Below are 22,190 nucleotides of genomic sequence, written 5' to 3'. Positions count from 1 at the left end.
ATATATGGTTTCAAATATAGGTAAAACATTAAAGAGGTTTATTTACTTTTCATTTCTGATTAGGTTTCAATATTATAATTTTTTTTTCAGGGTTAAGTAAGTATTAATATTACTTAAAATTGTATGTAAAATTGAGGCCATTGATCCACATACCTACTTTAGCTATGTTTATTAAATTTTCATATTTATTTAATCGTAGCAAGTATTAAAGTTTATATTTTTTTATTTTGATATGTATTCAGTTGTATTTTTTTTTGTACTCACTGATACCACTGAGGACCTATACAGTCCCAGATAGGGAATATCAAGATTCATTTCATATTTAATTTAACATGATGGTAGAAGTTAATATCTAATTATGTTTAATACACTTAAAACACCATAAACATTATGGTTAATTTCTGGGTTTTATACACTTCAATATTATACATAATTACTTTCTTATATACCCATTTTCCTACTGGATTGAATTTTTTTTTGGTCAATAGGGCTTTGTTAGGCTATATAATTCATTGAGAACTTCTAAAAATAAAAATAAAAAATAATTTGTGAAAAAAGTGAACCTAACTAATCGCCACATCTGTAGCTCCACTGAAAATGTAATGAAGTTAAAAACTCTAACTTTTCCTGGGAAACAGTTTTGAAGTTTGATTACATTCCAAAAATTGAATGTTATACGAATAAGATTGTGATATGTATTTTTTTTATTCAACCATTTATACATTATATAAGAGTTAACTTATAGCACCATGCAATGGAGTAATTTTTTTTTTCTATTTTCTTTTTTTTTTTTCTAGCCTACAACAGACATTCAGGAGCAAGTAAGGAGGCTTGAAAGCGACAAAGAATCACTTACACTCCAAGTAGCTGTACTCACAGACCAAGTTGACGCTCAAGCTGAAAAAATTTCAGATCTAGAAAGGATGATTGAGAGCCAGAAAAGGCAGTTAACTACTTCAGAAGACATTCTTCAAAGAGTAATATTTTATGAATAACTTATTATTTTTTAATTCTTCAACTTGAAACCCTCTTATTGTTTTTTCTGTAAAAAAAAAAAATTGTTTAGAATATTATATAAAATAATAATTAAACAATTAACAATTAAATATTAATAGGAAATATTCAAAATGAATAGCCCCAAGTCTCTCACTTCAGAGATTTTTCAAAATGTTTCACCTCTTTGTAAAAAAACATTATTAATCCTGTCATTAGATACACTGAAAGGCTTTACCCACTTCCAAACTTTTTTTTTAATTTAAGCTTTTCATAAGATTTAAATGACGACTTGTGGACTGCAATGCACCAAAATAAATGTTTAAATAATGACAAGCCGGTAGTCAAATATGGTATCCCACAAGAGACAGTACTAGGGCCTATATTAATTTTTATATACAACAAAATCCAAACAACTATCGATAATGGAGAAATAATCTCTTTTACTGATGATTCCATGATTATTTTTTAAGGCAGTAACTGCTAGGAAGTTAAAAAAATAAAACAGAATCTGCCTTAAAAATATTGGGAAATGGCTAAACCAGATTAAATTCACACCAAATATCAATAAAAGTGAAAAAAAATTATCTAAAACTCTGTTTCATGAAAAAATGATACAGAGTTTTAGATCATTTCATTGTCCTATTTACCAATGCTCAACAGATATTATTAAAAAAAAATTTTTTTTTTTTCTCTCTTGAATAATATTTTAATCCTAATTATGTTTTAGGAAATGCTGACAAGATCATCTCTTGAAACTCAGAAATTGGAGTTATTGGCTGTTGTTTCTGAACTGAAACGTCATGAAACTACTCTGGAAAGAGACAACATTGAACTGAGGGAAAGATTAGCTGATGAAAGAAGGAAAAACAAACCACCTTTAGCTCCGAGGGGCCATCTTTATCCAACATCAGCATCTACCCCAAATGCTTTGGTGCGCTGTTATTTTTAAATTAGTAAACATTTTATACATCCATTAGTATAATAAAAGCATTCATATTTTAAATAAGATACTGCCCACTTTCCTGGTCTTGAATTTATGATGCATTATTAACTTTATCTACTTGTTTGGTTTCTATTACTGCACATAATAAGTAGTTTCATGAACTGAATGTACTATTTTCAGTTACCAGCCAATTTTTAAAAAAATATATGTTGGAATTACGTTCAGATCACTTTTATAAAATAGATGCACTGTGAGTTTAAGTTAAAATCTTTTCATGGCAGAGTTGTGGGAATTCTAATTCCAATCCTTTGGAATATAGATTGGGTAAACAAAAGCTGTCATGACTGACTTCTGCAGGTTTGTTGGTTTAATTAAATAGGTACACTATATTTGTTATATTTCTCATAGATAATAATAATAATAAAGGCCTAACGAACCCGAAGATTCGATGCCGATACCACCAAACGCTCTCTGCATACATCCTTCCAGTGATGCCCCTCCAAACCCAATTCCACTAAATCAGTTTTAGTACAATCCTCCCATCTACATTTCGGTCTACCCCTCGGACGTTTACCCGTTAGTTCAGTGTTTATTAACATTTTAGGGATCCGCCCGTTACTAAGTCCTACAATCTTACATGCCCATCTTATACGCCGCAATGCTATAACTTGAATTATATTTACCGGGTGTAGGTCCCTTAATTCAGCATTGTGTAATCTTCTAAATTCTCCCGTTAATTCATCCTTTTTCGGTCCGAATATTTTGCATAATACTTTATTATTTCTCATAGGTAAATTTTCATTTTATTTTTTATAAGTATATTTTGTCTAAAATAATTTTATTTGTCATTGTATAGTTTTTCTTTAATAGAAATAGTTAACTTATCTTGAATTATTTATACCAACCAGTTATGGTATTATTTTATTTTTATTTATTTATTTTTTTAAATCCTACCTTTTGTGAGTTTTTGAGCCTACTCCCAAAATCTTCTCTTTAAGAATTATTTAATTCCAAAATGTGAACCATGGACATTTTTATGTGTCATTACAATATTATAATTACCTAGGAAATTACTCTAATAATAAAACAGTAATAAAGGTAAATAGGGGAAAGGTTGTCCTCAATATTTTATCCTACTGGACTTCTCTCCCGTTATAATCTTTAGAACTACTTAATATGTTAGTTTAACTATATAATAATATTTTGTTTTTAAATAGGACAAAGCTCGAGGTCTTTCACCTTCTCCCAGTCCTGTAGCTTTAGGCCATGGAGTAAGAAAATTGGATTATGACTCAACACCTACATCACAACGGGTATTTATTTTTATCATTATATTACCAAGTCACTTTTTTAGTTCTGAAGTTTTACCTATAGTTTAGTAAACCAGATAAAAAAGAAGGCAACACGAATATTTAAAAATAAAGAAGCCTTATCCTCTTTATTGTTTAGTACCACCAGAACATAACATGCATCTTAAGTCCTAAAGGTGTAAAGCATCATATTCGGGAGGGAGGCATGGTATTGGTGGTAAAAACTGTGTGTTTAACTAGGTTTTAGGTTATATTTTTAAAACTAATAAAAGTACTAAATTAAAATACTTTGAATTTCTTACAAAGTTGTTCATATTGCTTCATTTATATTCTTATAGTTTATATTATTTTTAAAGGGTCAAGTATTACAATTCCAAAATTAAAAACTCACCTTTCTCCTGCACCCCTAGGACATCACTAATCACTATTTCCTTCAATATCATATTCTTGTGTTTTCTTTAAAATAAAAAATTCAAAATTCTTCAATTTGAAATAATTGCACTTCACCACATTACGTTCGGAACAAAACTGAAGGAATTGCTACTAAAAAGATCTGAAAATACTTCAATTGAATTAACATTGAAATATGTGTATGTGTCGTGAGCTCATTGATTCAGTGTTTAAATGGTGAGACTATTCTGAGAGTTGTACCATCAGAAGTCATATTAGTGAAGTTCTGCTATGTTATAAATTTGAAAGTTTTAATGCCCATTCAATAAAAAGATAGTAGATCTATGAATATTGTTCTTTATTTGGAATTCTTGTGGAAGGTTAACCTAAAATTCAAGCTATCTTCTATGTTAACTATATACTATGTTCTATAATTTATCATTTTTATTATTTAAGTTTTTTACTTCTAATTTAACAATAATTTTTTCAATGCTTGTCTTTGTTTTGTTTTGATAACATGGAAACCATTAGCAGTTTGGTATGGTAAGTTAATATTTTAAGTAACAATTTATAATTTTTTTTTTGTAGAAATTATTATATATAAGTTTTTTTATTGGTAAAATGGTTGTAGATGAGAATATGTGTACTAGGATTGTGGATTTATAAAAACTTTTGCATAAACGATTGGAAATTCCCCCAATTTTAGAATAACTGTTTTTTATAAATTAAAAAAAATTAATTTCTTTAATTATAAATTCAACTGAATTAATTAAATTGAGTTTATGCAGTTTTTAATATCTAGTTCCAAATTTTTAATAAAATTGTTTTGTTGTTGCAGGCACTAGGAGCTGGCTATAGAAGCCTTCCCCGAGAACAAGTCAGCGGTGGAGACTCAGGACTAAGGAGAGCAGTTGTCTTCGGTAGGCCAACTGACCAACCGCGATGCTCCTCCGTCCCTAATCTAGGTGACACACACTCGCCCGCTTTCATATGCACTGTGTGTCTCACTTACCCCCTCGAGCACACTCTTGAACGGTTTATTTTATTTTATCACCAGTAGCTGCACCGCTTGTAATCTTTAACAGCGTCTCTTGCATCCCAGCTTTTAGATTATTTAATTTGTATTTATTGATTTTGCCTACTTAATTTTATAATTACTCGTCTACATCTTATTAATTTCCCATTGTTTTCTGTATCATATTTTATAGACTCTATGAGCTTTAAAAACGATCTTGTTTTATTTATCAGACTGATCATTTGAAACCTTTAGTTTTATTTTTTATTAGTATTGATTCTATTTATTTTCATTTTGTCAAGCATTGTAGTTTCCTTAAAAATTTTGAATTTTTCTAATTCTAGGTCGTCGATTTTTACCAATGGAATGTGCTTTTATACTTTTGTTAGGATAGAAATATTTTAAAAAAATGAACTTTTTGCCATATTAAATCATATTTATTTTTAAAATCATATCTTTCTGTTCCATATTTTTCGGTTTTCCCCATTTATTTATTATAATAATAATATTAAGTTTAGTTTTACTGTTTACTAAACATAAGTTATCACATTGGCTTAAAATTTAACTGAATGGATTTATTGCTATTACTAAAGACTGGATTTTTGTGCAAAAAAACTCTTTAAATCATTTAGTAAAATTTTTAAAGGGGTAGTTATAGCCTTAATAAAATTTGTACAAAGTTATTACAGAATTGGTGCTTATTACATGTATTTCATTTTAGATTTCACATACAAAAAAAACTATGGAGTGTAATTTTTTCTTTAAATTATTTTATCTGATATTTTATTCAGGGTAATGTATCTTTAAAATTCTGAAATAATGCGACTTCTAAAGCAGAATATTTCATTTTATTTTACTCATAGTCTATGAATTGATTTAAAAAAATTAAAATAATTTAATATTGGTTTAAAAAAAATACTAAAAATGATGCTACAGAAATTATTTTGCTTTGAAATGAATAGTTTTCATTTCAAAAGTAATAAATTGTTCCACAAGGTTGGAATATGCTCTGTATTAATGTTTCCATTAATTTTATCGATTTTCAGAATAATTATTCATTTCTGAGTGTAAAATATAATTGACTTAATTAAAAATATTTTCTCAATCAAATTAACCCCTATTTTTTTATTTTGTGATTAAAACTACTTTTGTTGATGATTTTACATTCTTTAAAGATCTTATTAAAGTTTAAGTCATCCAGATTAAAAAAAAATGTATGTTAAAACACAAAAATCCTGTCTTTAGTTCTGGCTTATTTAAGATAAATTTATTAATGGTTATTTAATTAAAGATATTTTAGGAGATAGAAGTATTTTTCACTGAGGCAGCTGAACATCCAAACAGGAATTAAAGATCTAAAATCAAGTTCATTAGTTTCTTATAAGTACAGTCCTACATAAATAACTGCTCCAATTGAAAATATGAATTTGAAAACAAAAAGTATGTGGATGGCCTGTATTAACTCAGATATTTTAGCTTTCATTTACCCTATTAATCTTGCAGTACTAATATTTATGCATAAATATAAGTCAAAAGATAAAAAGGTCAATATTACGAAACTAACAAAGCTTTATTTTATTTATGTTTAAATGTATATATGTTTAAAACCTGTTCTGTATAATGTACTTATATTAATAATCAGAAGTATAATATAATATATGCTTTCTTTCTTTATTTGTTGCAAATTATCTTTTATGTGTTTTAATATCTTATTTGAATTGATACACTAAGTTTTGTTGACATTAGAAATGCAAAAACAGTTATTACGGTGCATGATGCATATTAAAAAAAATCATGTTGCTGTTTGTTACTTCCAGATAATTTTATATGAAATTCAGCATGCCACAAGATCAAAATTTTAGTTGTAAAGAAGATCTTTGGATGATCTTTAACTTTATTACCCCATGCACTTATTTCTTTATTAATCCTTTAGTATTTATTGGATAAAGCCTGATTCTAAAAATTAATATCATACATTTAACTGTTCTTATATTATTTTTAAATGTATCCCAATAAAAGGCTTAAATATATTATTAGGTAATCCATAATTTGTCTAATATAAATTGAATTAAATTTATATAAAGAAAAGTGCAATTTTTTCCCCCTTAATTTCTTTACCTAATGAGGCTATCAACCTTTTTATTTTTTTCAAACTCTACTCCAATTTAAAATTATAGTATTTATGGTTTTTAAGATCATAGCTTTATTCAAATTTAAATGATGAAAATTTCGTTAGTAATTTTTGGTCCAGATTCTCGGCACATGAACATTTGTTTCTTTACTTGGGTAAATAAGTTAAAAATTGATTTTAGATTGCTCTGTTTATTTATTTATTTTATCAAAAATAAACCTTAGTCTGTATATACACATCAGTAGACCCTGCACTATTTATACACTTATTTTTTAGTTTCTATTATATTCTTTTAATTTATGTTGCATGAAGCTTGAAGCTTTTTTTTTTTGTTTGTTAGCTTTATTTTTACTTTTATTGATAGAGGTAACATTTTTATTTTTTTTTTTTATTAATTTATAAATTATTGATATTAGCTGAAACTGAGACAGTAATGAATGAAAAGGAAATAGGAGAAAGCTACTCCCAAGAATCAAGCCCGTCAATGCAAACCAGTGCTCCAAAAGGGATAAGAAAGATATTTGGAAAGTATGTACCTTTGTCTTTAGATTATGATTAATTTTTAATTGTGTGAATTGTACTTTAGTTTTGACTTTCTTTCTAGAATAAAGAGAAGTGGTTCGGGAAATCTGGATGAACTGCCTCAAGACGAACCTTTCACCCGGGGCGGAATCAGGTCTACTGCCGGGCCAAGACTTTGTGGAAGTACAACTTCTGCTGCCAGGTATCACAGAAGATATTATTATATTAATATTTAGTCTAAATAACACTTGATTGAATTTTTTATGTTTTCAGTATTATGTGAAAAAATCAAACTTTACAATTTTTAGAAGATTATATTTTGTGCTTTACCTGTTAAAAAAAAAATACAGTTTTTGTAAATATTTAAATCACATTATTATAAATGATAAAAGTCAATTGTTAATAAAAAAAAATTACATGATAGCATAAAACCAAATTATTTTGATTTGATTTTTTTAAATTACCAATTCAAAATTCAGTGTGTTAGACATTTTAAAGTTTGAATGACTAAAACAGAATAAGAATTTAGTCTTTGAAAATAATTTTATCATTCAATTTCAAATATTTATTAACAGGAAGACAGTTGAATTTTCAGAAGCTAGTAGATTGCTAAGTAAAAGTTAGCTTTGAATGACCCACAATTGAAAACTCACAAATGTTGGTGTAAAAGAGCGTGTGATTCAGGGACCACATGCGCTCGGTGGTGATAACCTTTAATTGGCTCCTGAACTACATGGGCTCTAAACGTGTTAAAATGTTTTCTATCTCTCGTGGCTTTCCTTCAATTAATATTTTATCAATCTTTTTAGTTCCAAATTTCTGTTGGTTTAATGGTTACAAAATGAAAGGATAATGTGATTATTTTCTATAAAGCATAATGCTCTAAATTTAAAATTAAATCTCTAGTAACTATAATAATTATTAATGCTTAAACAAATTTGTGCATGTGCAACCAACTTTAGTTAAAAATTATTTATTAAAAATAAACGGATGAAAAATGTGAAATACAGCAAACAATGATATTTTGGCTTGACAACCATGACTCATTAAAACCAGATCATCTGTGATTCTGATTTTAAAATTAAATCACATTAAAACCAGAATTTATTCTGAGTGTCGAATATTGTTTATAAAATACAGCAACAGTGAGATCACCTAATTTGAATCATTCTTTCCTTTTTCTTCCGGGTGCAGCTGTATGGAGCTATACTATCTACAAGTGGAATTCTTGCTGGTAACATTCCAGACTTATGGGTTTTCTGGCCAATCTCCATATTATTAGAAGTTTATTCAGTACAACCTGTGATGTTTTTGACAGATTCGGTCATTTATCAATGTGCCCGATTTATACTGTATTACTCTTGTCAAAAATCATTAATGAGTCATACTATTTTTTTCAGGAGCGAAGTTCCTTTTGCCGAGTGGAATATAGATTATATTTGTGACTGGCTAAAAGAAATCGGTCTTGACAGTAGTATCCCTGAAGCTAGGAGGTGGATCAAGTCCGGCAGCAGCCTTTTGTCTGCTACCCCTCATGAAATTGATAAAGAGCTTAACATCAAGGTAACTAAAGTCACAGATATTTCATTTAAAATTTTTATTTAATTTACCAAATACTTTTTTTTTTTTTTTACAATCATCTGGAACAGAAACAGTGTGGCTATTGTCTGTTTCTATATTAAAAAAAGATAAATAGCATGAATTTTGTCACTTCATATATTTTGCTAAATCCATACTTAAAATCATTTTTAAATATAAACCTATTTAATGGAATTGATGAAAGATTGGTATCACTAAAATTTAAATAAATATAATTTATAGAATGGGCTTTTGAGGAAAAAGTTGCACTTGGCTCTTGAGGCCGAGCGAGGATCTGGCTCCGACCCAATGTTGAGCAGTGCATCAAGGCTGGAGGCAGGCTGGGTGCTACGTTGGCTTGATGACATCGGGCTGCCTCAATACAAGGCTGGCTTCATGTCTGCGAGGATAGATGGCAGGGTTCTCCATCGGCTCACCCTTGATGATTTACATTCCCTCCATATTAGCCTAGCTCTTCATGTAGCCAGCATCAGAACAGGCATTCAAGTATGTTATATTATTATTTTATTTTTTAAATTGGATTATTCTCTGGTACTGCTGTTGATGTTGATTATCAAGTAACAGTATATGAAAGCTGTCATAACTCATCATAATACTGAAAATTAATTTTTTTAATCATAATTTTTTACCGACTTTTGACAAAATAACTGATGAAGCTTATGAATATGGATATATTTCCATATTCATCAAATGGCTCATTTTAAGTTAAATGTCTGATATACAAGAAAAAAGAAAGAGTCTTACTTAATAAACATATTTAAAAAGTCTTTGAAGTCCAAAAGAATTGTTATAAAAAAATATTCTTTTCTCAAAAATGAATATTTTGTAGTTATGCCCTCTTGTTCTTCTTAACTATTGAACTTTTTCTCATAAAACTTTAAATACAAGATAATGGGCACATTAGAGTGAAGTGAAAGTGAAGAAAAAAACACAAAGATTTTCAATAATAAATCTTATATGACAACAGGCTTAACTCAGATCCACTGTACTATAATAATTTGAGTTAATTAAAACAATTTTGTTTGATTTGGTTAAAAATGAACTGTATAATTTTTAGCATTTTTTTTTTAATTTTCATCCGGATATAAAACTTATTAATAAAAAAATTATTACAAAGAGTCCACATTACTTCATAATGCTAAGTAGTTTGCTTTTTTAAGTTTCCTTAAATAATTTATTTGTGCTAAATTATTATTTTCTCAGGTTCTTCGTAAAGAAAGCTTTGACCCACATTGCCTTGTTAGAAGGTCAGATCCTGAAGCAGAAGAAAGAGTAGAATTGTGGACCAATCACAGAGTCATGGAGTGGTTAAGAGCTATCGATCTAGCTGAATACGCTCCCAATCTTCGAGGATCCGGTAACTTACAATTATTGATTGTAATTTTAAGATTATGTTGTTTAAAACGAATAGAGAGGCCACCCTAAGAATTTGTAACGAACTGTACTAGAAAGGTGTTAGATGATTAACCAAGTAGAGAGCTGTCTGAGCTATAACTAATATGAGCAACTCGTATCCGTCTGGCTTTATGAATGTATCTTGAAATCTTAGGGAAGGAATTTTATTTAACTCATTGAATTAGGACTTTTGTATTTCAAAAATCGAATAACATAATTATTTTTCTCCAGTAAAATGGTAGTTCACCTTGCATGAGATGAGGTATTTTTTCATGTGTTCTATGTAATATGAGGGTGGTTTGAAAAGTTCTCAGAATCACCGCTAGATGTCAGCGCTAGAGCGCACATCAATCACACATCCTTTGTGAGTGAACACCTGGCATGAGTGGTAATGACGACTCTTTGTTGTTGTTTTATGCATGGTGATTTGTGACAATGGAAAAAACTGAGATTCGAGTAGTGATTAAGTACTTTGATAAGAAAGGTATGAAAGCAAAGAAAATTCATGTCGACTTTCAGAGCATACTGGGGGACTCAGCTCCTTCATATTCAGCTGTTGCCAAGTGGACCAACGAGTTTAAATTTGATCGGGAAAACTTAGATGATGATCTGCAAAGTGGACGGCCAAAAAGTGCTACGGCCCCAGAATTTATCGCAAAAGTGCATAAAAAGGTCATGAAGATCGTCGATTGGAAGTGCGTGAGATTGCTGAAGCTGTAGGGTTGTCATCTGAATGGGTGGGTATATCTATTTTAACCGAAGAATTGGGAATAAAAAAATTATCTGCAAGATGGGTGCCGCGGCTCTTGACATTGGACTATAAACGCACCAGATTGGAAATGTCCGAACAAAATCTGGCCCGTTTTCAGCGCAACCAACAAGATTTTTTTCACTGGTTTGTGACTACAGGTGAAACTTGGGTCCACTACTATACCCTAGAGACAAAACAACAGTGGAAACATGTTGAGTCACTACCACCAAAGAAAGCAAAGGCAGTATGTTCGGCCAAAAAGGTCATGGCCTCAGTTTTCTGGGATGCAAAAGGCATTCTGCTGATAGATTATCTTGCTACTGGCCAAACAATTACGGGGCAATACTACGCAAACCTCCTAGACCAACTACAGGGAAAGATACACGAAAAAAGGCCTGATTTGGCGAGCATAAAAGTCATCTTTCATCAGGACATTGCAGGCCTAGAGGAATCTCATTTTGGAGATGGGATCAAGGCATTGGAACATTGCTGGACCAAATGCATTAGTCTACAAGGAGAATATGTTGAAAAATAAAAGCAGTTCCATAGGTAAGACACTTCTTTCTAGTACATTCCGAGAACTTTTCAAACCACCCTCGTAGATGGATAATGATAAACCCAAATTTCCAATTTTGACAGACTTCCAGTTCATTTTGATACTTTGGAAAAAAAAAAAATACCAATTTTCTACGATACATGACCTAATTTGTTTCTAAATATCCAACAATTTTCAATATTCAACCGGTTAAAGTTTCAAAAAATTCACATGCAAATGTTAAAGGTTTTTAACATTAATCTGAGATTAAGAGTCTAAAATGTTATAAAATTTAAATAAAACTCTACTATCTATTTAATATTAAAGCTTTTCATTTGAATCCAAGCTATATACTTAGATATAATACTAAGCTATATACTTAAGATATGATTCATGGGAAATTGTATTTTTTTTTTGTTTTGTCTAATTTTTATTTGCACAGAGCGCTGTTATTTTAAATCCTATTTCTGTAGTTTTATTGTTATTATAGCGTTTATTGTTATTATAGCGCCATTAGCGCTGTTTTTCCATTAGGCGTTTGATCTTCCAGCGAACAGGTTCGTTTTTATTTTATTTCCCCTTTCTTTATTTTACTCTTTCCCCTTATTTTCTCCACTTTTATCCATTTTCCTTACCCGCGTTATAAGTTTTGTACACTATACTTATAATTTGCCTCTTTATCATCTATTATTGTTTAATTTTAAATTAATAATAACTAATATGTTCATACTTCTTTGCATTATATAACTTTATTTATTTTTTTATTTCATTTCCTTAATTATGTTATTTTACCCACTTTTTCAATTACCTATGTATACATTTTATTTCATTTATATTACATTTTATTTTATTTCCCGCTTCTCTCATCACTTCATTTTATTAATTCTATTTTGTAAAATTATTCTGTTTATACTTTCTTTATTTTTTTAAAATTTTTCTATACTTACTGTGGTTGTTATCTTGTTCTGTTTTTAGCCCTGAAGAAGGCTAGAAACTCTAGCCGAAACGTTGGCACATTAAAATAAGTTAATCGTACTTATTTGTGTTTTTCATTGACCACACCCCCAACCATCTTCTCCTCATTCATCATCCACGGTCAACTATCTCTCATAATAATTAATGTTAAAGGTTTTTATGATGAAGCGTTTATTTTTCAGCAATGAAAAAAGAAAAAAAAAATATATTGTAATGTTAAAAAATTATTAAAAGTAAAATAAAGTGAAAATTTAAATATAAGAAGATGGGCAGGGGAAAATTTTAATAGTTTTTTACTTTTTCTCATATCTTAAGTATATAGCTTAGTATTATATCTAAGTATATAGCTTGGATTCAAATGAAAAGCTTTAATATTAAATAGATAGTAGAGTTTTATTTAAATTTTATAACATTTTAGACTCTTAATCTCAGGGCGGGTTTCTAGGCAATTAGAACACTTAAATTTAATAACACTTTTACAATTATACTTAATTATACTTTGAGCAACACTAACCAATTTATACAATCTTCTTTTGATGATTGAAGTTTTTTTCTCAACAAACTAACACTGACTGTAAACAATCTTTCAGCAAACAAATACTGACTAAACAAAGCCTTGGTCCTCTAACAGTTTTCAACACACAAACAAACTCTCGGCGATCCAAACAAAGAAGTATCTTATTCTTCTTGGATTTTCCTTTGATGTCTTCTTTTTCATGATGTCTACCAGTAAGAGACCAAGGATGTTCAGGACCTCCTGCATCCAGAATATGTCCTCTCCTTGGCATCTAAAACCCAAGTGACCCAAAAACCAAGCATTCTTCCCTCCTCTTCCATAAGTGTTCGTTCTCAATATCGATTGTAGCACTACAATTTTGAGTTTTTCTTATGATTTCCTTTATGAATAATTTTCTTTAATACTTACTCTTAACTTCTATTTTTTCTTAAATTTACTGTAACTACCATTATGATGGGAAGTTAAATAAAGTTTCTAAAATATTTGAATCTGCTCAACATGGCCTCGATTCAACGGACTTCGGACTGGTGCTGCCATCTTGGCTTTTCTAACGATCTTTTCCATTCCATATTTGACTGAACAAAATTGGTTAGCTTGCTTTTTTGATTTAATACAACAAATAAACAATACTGAAACGATATATAAAATAAAAACCATTTATATATAAAAAATAACTATTTACTCATAAAAGACGATATTACAATATATGTATGAATGAAATATATTAATTATTAATTTTTGGTTAGTTAAAAAAAAAAAAGCCTGCAGTTTGATTGTTCTGTCCCCCTGTTTAACTCTTATATAGCCCCTTCACCACATCTTCTGTTCATTCTTGGGTATTGTTTAGTTTAATCATATTTTTCTTCTATTTAGGCAGCATAGATGAATAAAGTATTTCTCTTTTCTCTCTATAATTAATTTTTGCCATAGTGCAGTGGCTCACCATAAATAATTATTGAAATACTAAAAAGTAATAAAATGCTTTTTTTAGTTACCTCAATAGAAGTTGAAAAGAATGTTAATATTGATTTAAAATAAAAACTTTTGGCCAAATACATGAAAATATTAAGAAACTCTCAACCAATGGTTTAAAATAATAACTATCAGGTATAATTCACAAATTTGAACATTTTATTAAATGCAAACTTTAGAGAGGAAATCATTATAAGAGGAAAATTATATGACTGTACAATACATTTTTTTTTTATTTCACTTTAACTGATTAAATTAAATAATTTCTGTGCCCGACTCTGTACCGAGGTACTAATAATTAAAAATAAGTTTGTTTTTGTTGTTATAAATTTTTATTTTTTGTAGAATGCTTCAAATTATTTTTTTCTAGGTGTGCATGGTGGGCTTATGATCCACGAGGAAAAGTTTACTGACAGTCTCCTTGCTGCTCTTCTTTCAATCCCGCAAGAAAAAACGCTTCTCCGAAGGCATCTTTCAACTCACTTCAAAGACCTTGTAGGAAATGATATTATGCAGAAGAAGAGAGAAGCAGAATCCGTTTTGGGTTATATACCTCTCACTACCACATCAAAGGCAAAGGTTTGAATATCAATATTAATATCCTCATACAATTATGTGATTATTTAATAGAATAATAATAATATTCTAAACAGAGTAATATGTGATGAAATTTATCTTTTTACTATTTTATTTTTCTCCCTGCCTTACATTACAGCTGTGCAGGGTTCGATTTTATTTCGTAAACCAATAAAATCAGTCATTTTATATTAAAGATCCATCTTCTTCTTCATTTCCAACAATAAGCTGCCATTTTCTTGCAGTTCTTATATTTTAGTAGGTTACACCTAAAACCTCTACCTATTAAATCTTTCTATCCTAATTTTTTTTTCCATACAGAGGTTCAAATGAAGATCATTGCATACTGGCATATTCCACCTCAAATCGAGTCCTAGCCCTGTATGTGTATATATGTATACATCCATCAAATTAAGAATACTTGGCTGGAGACTTCCCATTAACAATTAGATAGTTAAATAAAATCCAATCAGTGTTTTTTTAAGGTTAATACCTTCCCCTCATTGTAACTTATTTGGGAAATATCAACGTAATATGAAATAAGATTGAGTTATTGAAGACAAATCATTACACATTTTAAAGTAAAGCATATTATATGCTCTCTATCCTTGCATTCTTATAGCATAGAGATACATTGTAAAACATATAATAGTTGTGGAAAAGATTTTTTTTTTTCACCCTCTGAATAAGATAAGAAGTAAAGTATAAAATATGATCTCATGAGTGGTTAAATCTTGTTTTTAAAAATATTTCATTACATAAAATTTTTTTAAAAAAAAGTTTTTTTAGTTTTTAGCTAGGTCAGAATTTTTTATCAACAATTTTCATATGAATTGCTTTATCATTGAAATTATTTTAAAAACTTCCTTTTTTTTCTGAAACTGTTTCAGATTCCTAAGAAGTCACAATTTACCTTAAAAAGAAAAAAGAGTAAATATGACCTAGATGAAGGCGAACTTGTTTGCCCACTGGATTTTAGCAAAAGTAATCAAAGTACAGGTGAAAATTCACCCAATCTCAGTGTAAGTGACTAACATTTACTAACATATTAACTCATCCTAAAAGCTTTAACTGCTCCTCTGATATCTTTGGAAGTATGAAGAAAGTTATTAATTATGAATGTTATCATCTGAGCAGTTAAGTTTTTTAAAAGTAATTTTATATAAACCTGGAATGTATTTCTATCTAAAATTTCAATCATTCATTTGTTTATATTCATCTCTACAATTCATATGTCTGTATTTCATTTCTGCCATTCCTTTAATGCATATTATACTGATTAATTCATGGTGCATATTAAATCTATTTAATTCTATTGATATCTAGCTGCCCATGGTGTTGCTTGTGTATATTTTCTTTCTGCCAGTTCGTTTGATTTATTTATGCGTTTACTGTAAGGATGACTAGTGGATGCAATTTGTGTTACACATTTGAAAATTTCAGCTTCATAGGTATTGTCAAAATTTATATAAGATGAGATCGGTCTGTTCTTTTATGTATATGGATAAAGGTAAAATGAGTTTCCATCTTTGCTAGTACCAATCCAATTTGGATGATTTTTGTATAGTAGAGAATGTCACATGCTTTCAAATGAGTGGATTATTTTTTCCAGGAGAAAAGTAGTTTCTGAGTTATTCGTTAATTTTTTTTTAAGGCTTTAGAAATAATTTTTTTAAATCATTTTGAGTACACAATATTTTTTAAAACCCGGCTTCTATTTACTTCTTTCCATTGTATGGCTTTAAAATTTTTCTGATTAATTATGTTATCAGACTAACTTGGACTTTAACTATAAATAAATTTCAGAAGATGTTTTTGTTCTAACTATTCTGAGAAAGAATCCATCCAAAATAAATCATTTAACCAGTGGCAAAAAATTGATGTTTCCAAATATATTAATTATCATTCTTAATTCACCTTAACAATCATTTTAAACAGTAAGAAAAAATCACCTCCCAGTTTTCTAAGGGCAAAGTAAATCGCTTTAAGAGTAATGAGTACCCACAACTTCAAAAGCATTTTTAAAAAAAGATTGTGCAAGCTGGAAATTCTGTTGTGTCAGTTTTCTTCCATATTAATTATTGTTGGTTCAATTGATTTAAAAAAAAAGAAGCAGTGAAAGATTATGAAAACTTGTATTTGAGAAACAATCTTTTTGTCTGAGCTCTATTTATGAAAACCCATACAAAGTTATTATACATATAAATAATATTTGACATTAATCTTGTTTGTTAATTTTTTTACTTCTGACTATTAGTAATATCAAATATTTGAGCATCTTGATAATGAATATTAATCCTTAGATCCTTGACTATATGAATTATTTGGATTCTACCATACTGTCATTATGATACTTTTTTTCTCATCAAAGTTTATTACAGTTTTGTATTAGTTGACTTTATTATTTGTATTCAGTATTATCCTGTTGTACCATATGATAATCAGTTTTGGGAGGTAACAAATAAGAGTGAATACGGTATCAATTAGTGTATTAATTGTTAAATTAGTAATTGCGGAAGAACATTAATTTTGAATTATAAGGATTTTTCAGTTCTCTTAATTATTTGTTTCAAGATTGTCCAATCAAAACCTTCAAGGATTAAAAATAAAAAGTTCTTGTTTGCCTACTTGACGAATTAGGTACTGCTTACTTCTTTTGGACTATTTTCTAAAAATAGGTGATGATGCAATATAAAATAACTTTTACAAATTTCTTTCCTTTCTAACTCTGAACCTTTATTTAGAGAGAATTAAAAAAACTTGTTCATTGGGAGAATTGCATAATTTATACAATTATATTAATTACAAACTGACAGAATTCAATTCTATTTGGCTATAATGTTTTACATTTCATAGGATCATTGTATTCTTAACAGGATAGATAATATCAATACATTTTTTCAATAATCTTATATTAATCATAGTGATTAATGAATGTATTAAATTTAAACTAAGTGCTTAGCCAACTAATAGTTAAATGTAAAAACAATTACAATAATTACAACTGAAAGGTTTATGGTGCAATTTTTTATGCTTATTGTGTAACTAATTATTCTGCACATTTAAAATCGCTGCACTACTAAAAAATTTGAACTAAAAATGAAGAAACTCAGTTCAAGATAAGACTGCCATAAAACTCATTTCATATTTAGCCTTTAACATTATCTTAAGGAATGCTCTAAACTCAAGAATTTTATTCTAATTTTAAAAGATATATACATACATATATATATATATATAAGACTGCAATGATACAGTCAGGGTGGCAGTCAAGATTAAACACATAAAACAACAAAAAAAAAGAACGAATAAATTATAAACTGAATAAAAATCCAAATAAAAATAAATTGTTAAAATAATTTAAATAATTAGTTTAAGTTGTATCTGGATGGACTTAGAAACTGGTATTTGTTCTTGATCATATATTGAGGACAGAGATATCAACAAATTTTTCAGCCCTAGTTGCAAAAGATTATTCTCTTCCTAATTCTTTACTTGCCCTGAAGAACACTCAAAAAGTAGGCCAAAATATCAGCATTCGTTAAATAAAAAAGACTTTGGTGCTTTTTTATGATCGCCACCCTCACTATCTTCTCGTACATTGAATATTGCAGTCAATTATTTTGAAAAAAAAAATTTTATTTAAAATTTACTTTATTGCTTTTCTTTTCATAATTATTATGCATACACATATAAATATGTAAATCTATATACTAGATGGGCTTGTCTACAGGAAAATAGGACTATAGGTAATAAAATATTTTATAATCGGGGCAAAGTCCTTAAAATGAGGAGAATATAAGACATTAAATAATATGATGGGCTGGGTAATGTCGTCCAAAATGTAGAAATAAATGAACTGAGTAGTATTAAGGGTTTTCCCTAGAAAATAAATATTTATTTAACTATCATGATGAATTAGTGCCATAATTGGTAACCTACTAGCATTAGAATCAGTCACATTTTAATTATCAGTTTTGATTTTAGTTACCTTAAGCCATTATGCTTTGGCTTGGTCTGTTTTTTGTTTGCAGAAAAAAATTGACAATTGAAATAATATTCCCTTCCTTATATGTTCTAGCTTTAAAAAAATAATAAATTAACTTTGAGGAGCTGAGGGCCTTTCTTACAGATCAGATATTGATTAAATTGTAACTAAAGTGTTAAAAAGGGTTGACTTCATTTTAATCTGTAAGAAAGTTGGTTTTGTCTTAGCTAAAACTTTGATCAATATCTGTTACAAGAGCTGCGGTTATTAAGGATGGAAATGCCTAATATGTTAAATATAGTTTAATTCGAGTTTGCAGTTAGATCCCACCTTTTGATTTTAGATTTTTAAAGGGTACTAATCAGAATTATAATTTTTAAAAACCCTTTAAAAAAATGATCCACACTAATAATAAGAAAGATTACTGTAACAAGGACAGAAATAACATTTTTCCAGAATGAGATATTTTAAGTTCATTTAAGGCATAGGTGTGTGGATAGTTTGTGCGAGCGTAGCAGATTTTATCTGATCTCTGACCACTAAACATTAGGCAACTAAGAAAGTGAAAGTTTTTAAAAATATTATACATAATAATATGAAATGAAAAATATGAAAATAAAAGCGTTTAACAGTAACAATGGTAAACGGACCTGTATGGTGGCCATTATTCCTCATGACCTTGATATAGATTTCATTGACACTTTAATGAAGTTGTTACTCACTTATCTGGATGAGGCTGATTGGATCCTATCTCAGAACTAAAACCGTTCGAAATAAATTCCATACAGACAGCAGTAACCAAATTTTAAGGTGACTGCACCCTTTCAAGCATGTTGGAGCATTTGTATCTAGCTAGTTACCTTTAAAGGAAAGGCCATGGGGGCTTCCCAAAATATTTTTAGGACTTTGAAAAAAATAAAATAAACAAAAGCATGCTTGAGCATTTATTGCTACTTTTATTCTCAGCTGCTTATAGTCAAAGATGTGATAAATACACAGTGTAGATTTGTCTTAGGTCAGAACAAAACATATCCTCATAATGTTTATGTTATTGTCAACCATTACAATATTTTATTTATGTCAATATCCATTATTGTTAATTTACAGAAATCTCCAAATCATCACGTGGCTGCCTCTCCTGACAAGGTGACACTTTCATCACAAGTTTGAAGCCACGAGAAACTTTCTGAAACTTAATTCTAAACAACTACTGCTTTCTATCCTCTATTTTCCTATATTTATCAGGAATCAGAAGGATACATTATTAGTAGTCATTAAGAGGATTTATAATTGTTGACACCGAATAATTTCTGTAAATAAGTGGCAATAATTGAATTGGCTTTATTGGTATGGTTATGTAGTTTATATACATATCATATTGAAACTAATTATATTTATCTTTTGATTTTTCTTCTTCTAATTTTGTCCAATTCAAGAGCCACTACAAAATTTAGTTTTAAGATTCGTCTTCCGAACAAAAAATAAAATTGTTGCCAATTGTATTTTTAACACTATTGTTTAATTTTTATACCATTATATCGAAGTAACATAATTTAAATATTTTATCTTTGTTATATATTAAGGGACCAATTGGTACAGACCTCAGAATTGAATTTCGAAAAAAAAAAATGCCATGGTCCATTCAAGAAAAATATAAATAAATCTCAGTATTGTTTGTATTTATTATTTTCATTCCGTTGCTTCCGTAGAAGTATTTTTAATGGAGCTTATTTTTATACCTTAATGATTCATCTGAGGTATATCTGTTTTGTATTACTTGTTGTGAATAAGCTTTTAAAATTGTGCCTGCTATATAAAGTATTGTTAAGTTATAATGTTGTGTTTCTCATATGACCTATTTTATTTATTTATTTTGTTTGTTTTATAAGCACTTCCTGTACTGAGTGTATATTGTTACTCTGCATTAAAGCCTATTGGTTTTAATTTTCAATGTATTATTAACTTTTATAATAATTTTAAAGCTTTAAACTGCTTCTAAATTAAATAAAATGCGGTAGTAGATTATTACATATTGGCATAGACTATGTAGGTTACATTATTGTTAATATTATTGCACTGTAGTTTTACACATATTCGAGTGCCAAATTTTATTTCCAAAAATTTTGAACCTCCTCAGCCTTTTGAGCTTGCTTATTCGCAGTTCTATGACAATAAACTTGCCTCATATGTTAACATATCTTTTATGCGATGTTATCAAATATATGATATATTATAACATTTTTTTATACTGAGTTTTAATAACACTTATTATTCAAGAGCCTTTGGAAAATTTCAGCTTTTGAATTCCTTCATTTTTAAATTACTAATATTCAGATCCCCAATGATATTTTCAGAGAAACTACTCTTAACTCTTTACTTCAGCCAGCATTTCAATGAAATCTAATAAATCACTGCTGTAATAGTCGATTCAACAAAATTGATCGATGACCATGTATTCCGTCTGTAGTTTTGGATATATAACTCATTTTCGTAATTAAACTGACAAACTGTGTCGACTTATTGATTAATCTAATGGCTTTCACTAATTTCATAACTTTGCAAAAAAAGTTTAATTTACTAATAAAATATAATCGTTTATTTTAGAAAGGGTTTATGTGTCAAAATAAGGTTTTAGAGTAATCTAGAAAAAAATTCTCAACGTAACAATATTAATGCTTAAAAATTCGAAAAATTGAAATGTATGAGATGAAAAACTCTTTTAAACATTAAATACTATCCTACTTTACAGGAAAAAAATTTCTTATTTTGGACTTGTTTGCTTTCTAAAATAAACAATTCAGTTAGAACAGTTATATTATTTCCTTTTTTAATATTATTTTTTAAAATTGGTCTGGCAGAAATATTACTGTTCTATACTAGATAGATTTCAGTTACACATTCTAATCCTCTAAGTTGTAGATCTTCAGAAAAATCGTTATCCAGTGGCCATCGAGTTGTGCAAAGCGACAATTAAGCCTGCAAAGCCACTATTTGAACTGTGATCATTCCACATAACAGACTGGTTTCCTCACTCCCATTTAGTAATATTTGTTCAAATAAAATATCATCTAATATTTTTATGTTTTGTAGGTAGTCTTATTTGTAATTGAAAGAGGGTGAACTAAACTTTCATTTTCAATCAAAGGTGTATTTTGTATTTAATTTTTAAGCTTTTTTTAACTTTTGACTTGTTGCAATATCATAAAAAATATCCGATGAATTAATTATTGAGATAAATTTATATAAAATAAATATTGCAGATTTTTTTTGTTTTGTAAATTGGGGAGAAGCTCACAAAATGTAAGTATAACTAATATGTGGTAATTTTTATTTTTAATGAAATAATGGAAGTCTCATTTGTTATCAGCTTAAATTATGATGTAGTTTTAGTGAATATTGGTTCCACTCACTTTCATCCTCCCACTTCCATTTGGGAATGGCCTCCTTCCTACATTACATCTTAGGTAATTTGGTGGCATCTATGGACTTGAGAGTTGGCAATATTGGATATATAATGGCAAATCCAGATGGGTATAATAAAACCAACAATTAATACAACTTGTACAAGAGGCTTA

The 22,190-nt window shown here is 28.8% G+C and overlaps 1 protein-coding gene across 11 annotated transcripts in view; it reads left to right on the top strand.

Moving 5' to 3' along the window:
* The window catches only part of Liprin-beta (liprin-beta), a 196,125-nt gene extending 175,272 nt beyond the window's left edge, over positions 1-20,853 (top strand). For 7 of the 11 annotated variants that reach the window (XM_067047742.1, XM_067047745.1, XM_067047744.1 and 4 more), the window contains 12 exons: positions 798-977; positions 1,724-1,927; positions 3,157-3,252; positions 4,478-4,604; positions 7,202-7,313; positions 7,390-7,509; positions 8,708-8,870; positions 9,129-9,392; positions 10,110-10,263; positions 14,422-14,630; positions 15,518-15,649; positions 19,723-20,853. In XM_067047742.1, coding sequence (XP_066903843.1) covers positions 798-977; positions 1,724-1,927; positions 3,157-3,252; positions 4,478-4,604; positions 7,202-7,313; positions 7,390-7,509; positions 8,708-8,870; positions 9,129-9,392; positions 10,110-10,263; positions 14,422-14,630; positions 15,518-15,649; positions 19,723-19,785 — 1,824 coding nt within the window. In that variant the 3' untranslated portion in view covers positions 19,786-20,853. The remainder of the gene's footprint in view (positions 1-797; positions 978-1,723; positions 1,928-3,156; positions 3,253-4,477; positions 4,605-7,201; positions 7,314-7,389; positions 7,510-8,707; positions 8,871-9,128; positions 9,393-10,109; positions 10,264-14,421; positions 14,631-15,517; positions 15,650-19,722) is intronic. The other 4 variants (XM_067047743.1, XM_067047737.1, XM_067047739.1 and 1 more) reach the window with 3 other exon arrangements.
* The last annotated feature ends 1,337 nt before the right edge of the window (positions 20,854-22,190 follow it).

This window comes from Halyomorpha halys, unplaced genomic scaffold (assembly GCF_000696795.3).
Source record: "Halyomorpha halys isolate HHAL.00 unplaced genomic scaffold, Hhal_1.1 Scaffold685.1, whole genome shotgun sequence".
Lineage (NCBI taxonomy): Eukaryota > Metazoa > Arthropoda > Insecta > Hemiptera > Pentatomidae > Halyomorpha > Halyomorpha halys.
Note: the sequence above shows the minus strand (reverse complement) of the source record. Positions and strands in the feature narration are given on the sequence as shown.